At 39.5% G+C, this 8633-nt stretch overlaps 1 protein-coding gene across 1 annotated transcript; it reads left to right on the top strand.

Moving 5' to 3' along the window:
- Positions 1-2440: 2440 nt before the first annotated feature.
- Positions 2441-8168, top strand: LOC123079196 (ankyrin repeat-containing protein NPR4-like). The gene is made up of 3 exons (XM_044501933.1): positions 2441-3157; positions 6484-7175; positions 7295-8168. Exons 1-3 carry the CDS (start codon positions 2494-2496, stop codon positions 8003-8005), a joined length of 2067 nt encoding a protein of 688 aa, XP_044357868.1. The 5' UTR covers positions 2441-2493; the 3' UTR covers positions 8006-8168.
- Positions 8169-8633: the final 465 nt, after the last annotated feature.

Genomic DNA, 8633 nt, shown 5'->3' with positions numbered 1-8633 from the left:
ATCAAACCGTTGGACCTTAAGAATTCAGTTATGGTTCTAGAATAGATTACATTCTCATTTCAAAACGCACACACTGTCGAGATGAGGACCCTATGGCACAGCGAGCCGCACTGGACGGTGGCGCAATGCATGAGGTACATAACTTAAACTCCTTCATCGTCACATCAATCAAAACGTTTATGTCACTAAATAGTTAATTTCTTAGGAATAGAGCATGTCTCTTTGGGCTAAACTGTAACAAAGTTCAGAATATTAAAGTTTAGATTATTAACCTTAACTTTCATTTATCAAAGATCTGCACACTTTGTTTTGGAACCACACACCTAGGCTCGTCTAATGTGATCGGATCTGGCGAGATTCCTTTTGATGCATCACCTGTTACTCTTTTCGGCAAATTATGTTAGTAGTACTCTTGATTAGCTAGTTGCATGTGTGTTGTTAGCAGGATTAGCGTGGCCGTAGCTTAGGTCAAGCATGTACCTTATGTTTTGTCTCATGTAAAAAGCTTAGAACTATGTTTACTGAATAATTAAGTTCTTCTGACAGGGAACTATGCATCCTGAATGGCATAGGCTCTTGGCTTCATGAAATGACCCATGTCTATGATTCAAGGTATCTTAGATCTTCGATGTCAGATGCAAATAATTGCTCAATTTCACTTCTCTGCAATGTTCATTCTCACATATTTCTATCATTCTTTGCAGGGATAAAGTAAAGAAAAAGAAGAAAAGATTACTCAAAGATTAGTTTTAGAATTTTCTTTTATTTCCTTGTGATTTTTTATTTGATACTTGTAAAGACATTGTAATATTCTTACTATAATAAAAATTATGATTATATTTCATTTTTTGTTTTTAAATTATTTTTCCTTATAGGTTGTTTTCTGTAAATTTGGAATTTTTTTTTGTTTTCCAAATACATTACTAGTGGCACATTTTAGCCCTTATTAGTGCACACCTTCCTTTATTACTAGTGGCGCACCTATAAGGCTATTAGGGGCGCACCTAGAAGGAATACCAGTGGAGCACCTAAGGGTTAGTAGTGGCGCATCAGAGATGCGCCATTACTATATATTACTAGTGGCGTGTTAATAGTGGCGCACCTACAGTGCGCCATTACTAACGAAAACAGGTGCGCCACTAATAGGGCTTTTTCTAGTAGTGATCCCCCGAGCAGGGGTCTGGCCTCAGTAGAGATATGGATGACATTTGCATTTTCTTAAGCCCTTTTAAGGCATTTGTTTTCTTTACCAGTCTAAAGGATATTTGCATTCGTTGTATGAGTTTTGGTCGTATGAACCTTGTATTGTGTTCATTCATCAACTTTGATTCTTCGGAGATTGTTGTATATACATGTTGTTGCGTATCTGTATTGAAGACCGTTCACACACATCGTGTACACGTTGCCACGTGTACGTTGTGTGGAGGTGGCGTCTAGAAGTCAATACTATACATGTGGATGCTAGCGGAGGTACTAGATCCGTACTGTGTGGCTGTGCTGTGGCTGTGCAAAAGTTAAAGTTCACGAGTAATTTGAAGTAAGAGCATTGATAATGAACACTCTACTAGATGACGTAGGGTGCCACCAAAGAGCGTTGATATAAACACGGCATGCGTTGGACGAATTGTGCACGAGCGTACTGATCCAACCGTACGTGAGTTGGACAAAGTGCAGGCCGTCCGCTTGATCAAGCATCGTGCAGTGTTCGGCTACCATCTATGCCAAAGGATTGCTTCCTTCAAACCTAACTGTCCAAGGACAGGTGATTTCTTGAGAGGCTCCGGAATGTATCAACAAGGATAACTGAACCTGACATGCCCGCAGACAAACATGGCGTGATCACATCAAGAATTTCCATAGCTTTCCATACATTGTGAGATTGCTAACAACAGATGCCGGATGTCCTCAGCTGCCACCTGGCACACTGGACATTAACTTAGAAATAGAAGTTGGTCGTTCAAAAAATTATACTCCGTCCGATCCATATTACTTGTCGCTTGGAGGGAGTAAAACCATGAAAGTTCTATCTCTTGGGCAGGGGGTTTGCACATACGCGCCTCTGGTGGTATGATGACTATATGAGACTTAAAAAAAACTTGAATTTATTGTAGTATTGCCTCCATTTATACTGGACCGATCCCTCGAACCAAAGTTGGCTTGTTGTTTGCACGTTCCTTGATGTTTACAAAACGCTGATAAAGAAAGACTATGTCTTCATCTGCATCTGCATGTCTGTCTGCCAGTTGTCCAAGAACCTGTATCCAGTACGTATGTCCTTTACAGAACAGCCGAATTGCATTTTGTCTGCAGGGGATCGATGCTGTGTGGCATGCGCAAGGAAGAATAACTGGTACGTTAGAGTGAAGCCAACTACTCTCTCCCTTTATCTCTCTATATATATATCAGATATTGCCATTCGATTGCGACTACCAACTGTACCGAACTCTTCATACGGTATTGCTAAATACTTACATATATAGCTGTTGAGTTGGAATGGCCGGTGTGATGGACATACCCATCAATAGGAGCGTCTTAGATGACCTTCCCGTGCCATGTCATCTCAAGCTGTTCATGGCGGCAAGCTATGGCGATATGAAGAAGCTACAAGAGCTTCTGAGCTCGTCCACCTCGTTGGCGAGTGAGGAGGCCGGCGACTCCGCGGCACTGGCGGTTACCAGTGAGGAGAACTCGGCACTCCATGTGGTAGCAACCGACGGGGACAGCCAGAATTACCGTGACTGTGCAAAGGTGATCCACGGCAAGGCCAGGCAGCTGTTGTTCAAGCGCAACAGGCACGGCGACACGCCGCTGCACCGCGCCGCCCGGGCCGGGAACACCGGCATGGTCTCTTACCTGATCGAGCTCGCGGCCGGCGACGGGGTGGCCAAAGACATGGTGAGGCTGCAGAACAACGATGGGAGGACGGCGTTGCATGAAGCGATCGGCTCTGACGACCGAGAAATGGTGGATGAACTAATGTCAAAAGACAAGGAGCTGGCCCAAGTGAATGCATCTGATGGTACTTCACCACTGTTCCTAGCAATCTCGCTGGGTCATCACAGCATTGCTCGGCAGTTGCACGGGTATGACAAAGACTTGTCCTACTCTGGCAAAAATGGACAAAATGCCTTACATGCTGCCGTTCTTCACAACAATAGTAAGTATATTTTTTTTTTTTGCGAGGGTAGAAGTATATACTTACATACATGCTCTTAATCATTATTCCCGTTCGTTTCGGAGTACATTGTCATTCTACCTTCTGCAAATAACTTTGCACCATTTTTTTTCCCTTTGTACATGTCATTGACCATCTCGACATAACTTTGCACATTACTTTTCCTTTTGCATACTCTTCTCTTTTGCTGTTTCCAATGCTATTTATTACTCCCTCCTTTCTAAAAGTTAAGAGCAAATATAATAAGGTGTTGTAAGAAGCAGACTATAAGTGTTTAAATATTACATTACTACTGGCGTGAAGGAGAGAGAAGAGAGGCGGATTGTAGATTAAGAGTCTTTTGTAGCACGGGCGCTCGAACAAAGTTTGGGATTGTGGGATGTGTGATGTATTAATAAAGTTACACACATTTATAGCTTAGTAGTATACATGATGATTATTAGATTGGCCATAGATGAAATGGTAATAAACAATAGCCAACGGTTAGATGACATTTCGAACACATGGTATTGACTTACAATATTTACGAAATTTCCAATGCATGGTATTCACTTATAATATGTCTTAAAATTAGAGAAATGGCACATACCATAGAGTTATTTTGCAGCAAATATAACAAAATGATTTTTATATGTCCATTTCGTATTATTTTCATGGATTAGTGCTCAAAGTTATAAAATGTTGACCACACGCGTAATAATGCACTATTTTGGAATGAATGTAATAAGATATTGTGAAATTCATCCATTGCTGCGAGCCTTTGGATCTAGATCAAACCCCAACGGCCTTTTGGCCCATTTCAAAATTGTTCTTAGTTGTGGATTGAACAATGTATAACTCCACTTGCATTTTAGGCCCAAAATATCACACATATATTTTGTGCGACTTTACACAATGTATTGTGCAATTGGATTGACTGAGCAATAAGGGTTTCTCAGTTTCTCATGGGCTGGGAATCAACAATATATTGGAATTATTCTTAATCATATACCTGTAGATATTAATATTGTATTATTGTTATTATATTCTAAAAATTAAATAGAAGGTCTGTATCGTCATCCTTGAATCATGTCTAGTACTGCATGATTTTATATTACTAATGCTTTAAACAATCTGCATTACTTTGTTGACTTTTTCGCATGATAAACATGTGATTTTTAATTACAAAATCATTTATAGATAAAAATATATAGGTCCATGAATCTTTAAGAAATGTATTTATATACTTTTATTTATGTAATTAGGCTTCCTACCAAAAAATGCTTTTATTATGACAACTCGTCTAATATAACTTTTACTGTAAGTGTTATTCTCCTATACTGTATAACTACTATAATAGTAGTAACTAAAGGATAAAATTTAGCATAAATAATTTTAATGGCTCCATGTGATTGCTTCATCCATTTTTAGTCTAAACATTTTTATGGTAATTTCTTGGTAAATCAATTTTGTTTTTAGTAAAAAGTCATAAAAATATATTAAAGGTGAACTTGCTCGAACTTATTTTCAAAAATATTTCAATCATTTTTTATTAAAAGTCATCTGGAAAAGTTTATAACAATGGAAACATAAAAGAGAAGATATTATTTGTTTTATTTCTCGAACATGTTATCATTTTTTAATGATAATGTCTCAAACACGTCAGGCGAAAAGCTTAATTTCTTTTTTTTAAATTTAGGAATTAGCATGTCGATTTGTCAGTACACAAAATGTGAATCAAACAGTAGATGATATATCGGCACACACACGCGCTGCGCGACATCCAAATACACATACCAGTAACGTCTAAACATGAAATCCAAATACAAATATATGTAATGTCTCTATTATATATGATGGTGATGATTATTTATTACTAATATAGTTCTTATAACATTGCATATAGTTCTTATAATATTACAATTATCTTGTCTGTCTATTCTCTATGGAGCTAGCCCAGTTTTCAGTTCAAGAATCGAACACATTTTATTATTCACTTAATGGCAAGGTTGTGAAAACTCATCGCACCCATGTGCATATTTCTGTCATCTTTTATCTTGCTAATACAAATTCGAAGAATCTCACACGTATAAGTATAAAGAGTATATTTAACCAATTTGTATATGTAGCATGCATGGTGAACATAGTTTTGAAAGACCTGTTAGCATATTTTTATGCGGACCATCACGAATATTTGAGATATTGGAAGAAATATATTAATGGCCCATGTCCTTCCAAATTAACACCTTACAAATTTTCAAAACGAATTATCACTTAGCTTTTGACTTTGTCAAAATTTCATTGGTAGATAATTCCACATAATGATAATCAATAATTGTTTGGGATCAAACATTGTTTTTAATTCTCAGGAATTTATATTTTATATGTAGTGCCAGACAATTTAGCGGTTTACTATGATTGTCATCACCAAATTTGAGCTCGAGGTTTGAACCTAACAATTTGACTGTCACACATCACATTATTAGGAATTAGACGAATCTAGTATATGTATAATTACTATGCCGATCGACAATTGGAAGTTATATTTATTCAATATGTATATGGCGCTATTGTTTAGAAAGACATGTAAACAATTTTTTTATCCGGGTCATCGGGGAAAAACGGAGAGATTTCCAGAAGTATATGTATATCAACTATTTTAAGTCCTTTTAAATCAACACCCTAAAAAACACGTTTTTTGATAGCCATCTCATCCAATCCATGCATGGATCTCGCCAAGCTAATGAGTCACATGGTGTAGGCCAATAAACGATTCAATTTGCCATGTTTGTTTTTTCTTAGAAACACAGTACAAATGCAGACACGCACAAAAACATACATATAGTGACCCTATAAACACACTCATACACACCCTACCCTTATAGTCACCACTGCTGCCTTGCTATCGTCGGAAACACATTTATGAGACACCAAAACGTCAAACCTTTAGTTTGAACCCTGGTGGGATGGGGGTATCACTGCCCTCATAATCCTCTAACCAGCGGTAGGTTTTTCGTTAATTGCTATTAAAATTAGGGATTGCCTATGTGGATACACCATGTGGCTTGTTTGCCTTATATATGTTGGTACTTATACAAGTATACGATTATAACTTCTTTAGAGATGTATTTACTTATGTGATGTTTTGATGTGATAAATAATTAAAATTTCAAAGATATTTTGATGAATGATTATAACAAGTTGAGAAGAGGGATTAAGATCTTCAAACCAAGAAAATATAAACTAAAATTGGGACACAATCTCTTTCAAAGCGTTCGTCGTTGCCATTTAGCTTTAGCAATGTTTAACTCGATTAAGGGCAACTGTAGGAATGGCACGGGAGTTGCTACTCTGGACCAAGGAAAACCAGGAAAAAAGAAAGAAGCTCGTTGAACAGCAGGACGATTGTGGAAGTACGCCAATGCACGTGGCTGCATCAGCAGAAGACCCCTCTTTGGAGTTTTTCCTTTTCGCTTTTGTTGACAAGAGCATGGAAAACAGTTCCTTCAGCCTCTACTATGATATTGCACCATCCAAGTTGTTATACCACTTCTATGCTCGGAGGGAACACCCAATGTGTCTACTGGCGGATGTTGAGCCTTCTTTGGCATTTCAGCCGGACAAAGAGGGGTCGTTTCCGGTGCATGTGGCTGCCTCGGCAGGCAGCTTGGTCCCTATTATCATCTTGCTCTTCCGCCACCCTTCTGCCTGTGCCGCCTGTGCCAGATTGCGTGATGCTGAGGGAAGGACCTTCCTTCATGTTGCTGTTGAGATGAAGAGGCTTAATGTGGTTAGGTTTGTGTGCAACAGGTTATCAGAGTTTAAGTCCGTCATGAATATACAGGACAATAAGGGGAACACTGCTCTGCACCGAGCTGTTGATGGGGGGAACTGGGATATATTCGGAACCCTCATCTGGAACCCCCATGTTGCATTAAATTTAGCAAACAAGGATGGAAAGACCCCCATGGATATTGCGGAGATAAAAGCTCCTTCAGCTTCGGGATTTAATTTTGGAATGGTACGTACGTAAATGCCTGGCCCGTACTGTTCACATTCCATGTATTTTCTTAAAATGTATCCCATATATATTTTGAGGTTCAATAGTTTAACCATGTTTTTTAACTTATTTGGATGCAGCATGCACGGCGTAGGATACTTGGGTCTCTAACCTTTGCAAACGCTCAGAACGGCAACAAACGGCGCGATCTTTGTGCCATAGAACAGGAAAAGACATTTGATGAGACGGTCGAGGACGGGAAAATAACAAGCTTCGCACAGATTGTGGGCATTGGATCTGTGCTGGTGGCGACGGCGTCGTTCACTGCAGCCTTCACCATGCCTGATCCCGGCAACTCGTACTACTACGCTTTCAATGGGTTCGTCCTCTCCAACACACTGGCATTCATCTGCTCCGCTTTAGCCACCTTCAGTCTCATATACACCGGCGTAGCCGCACTCGACATAGAGAAGCGGATAGAGCTAGTATCCTTCTCTCTGGCGCTGCTCATAGGTGCAGGGAGAAGCTTCTGTGCCGCCTTCGCCTTCGCCCTGTATGTGGAGCTTGACCCACTAAATCACAGGGCAGCCATCGTCTCCTGCACCATGACAATTGTTGCGCTGCTCGATGCGGTTTGGTTCATGAGGTCGATATTCACCGATACAGCACTTGCTCTTAGGAGGGGATGGGGCAAGCGGCAAAGCATCGAATGGAGATCAGTGGGCGAGCGATTGGTGAGACTGGCGACTAGATTCCTAGCCAACATTGTCTATCTCTTCTGGCCCTACATCGTAATCTTCGGTCTCTTGGAAACTAGAAAGAATATCACTGGACACAACAAGCTGGGCTGATATTGAACTCATCGATCGGTACAAATACTATTATCTGTGTGTGTTAATGCATGCACGCAAGGTTGTGTTATACAACATCATCCTACATACTATTATCTGTTTCGAATTGCAGAACAATATTGTATTTTTAACCCTCACAATGTATTTCTTTTTCTTTTCTGTTTTGCCGCACTGTGTAATTATTTTGTATATGGGACATATATTATAAAAGGATTACAAGGTCATGTATCTGAGTACCTTTGTCTGGCACAAATACTATTTGGAGGTCGCATGGTTGAAAATGTATCACACTTAACATTTTAATCAAAAAACTGTAAAACTAAGCCACCTATGACTATAAGCCACCACAGCGATTCGGCATCCGCGTGCGGGCATCGGATCGCTTAATTGAATACTTTATATCTTCTTTTGTCACCACCCTTCAGGCATTTGTTACCGCGTGACTCCTCGCTAGCCGGCCGGTCCATCATAGCAGGGCTGCTGCTCCTTGAACCGATAAGGTAAGATTTCTTTAGCAGCGTTGATGCACATGTTGTGTGTCAATTTGGTGGTCGGGAAAATTAAAATTTTACCTTAAGCAAAAATGATTGACGATATATTTCATGCCCTACAAGAAAGATTTCGATTT

This window comes from Triticum aestivum, chromosome 1A, assembly GCF_018294505.1.
Source record: "Triticum aestivum cultivar Chinese Spring chromosome 1A, IWGSC CS RefSeq v2.1, whole genome shotgun sequence".
Taxonomy (NCBI): Eukaryota; Viridiplantae; Streptophyta; class Magnoliopsida; order Poales; family Poaceae; genus Triticum; species Triticum aestivum.
Note: the sequence above shows the minus strand (reverse complement) of the source record. Positions and strands in the feature narration are given on the sequence as shown.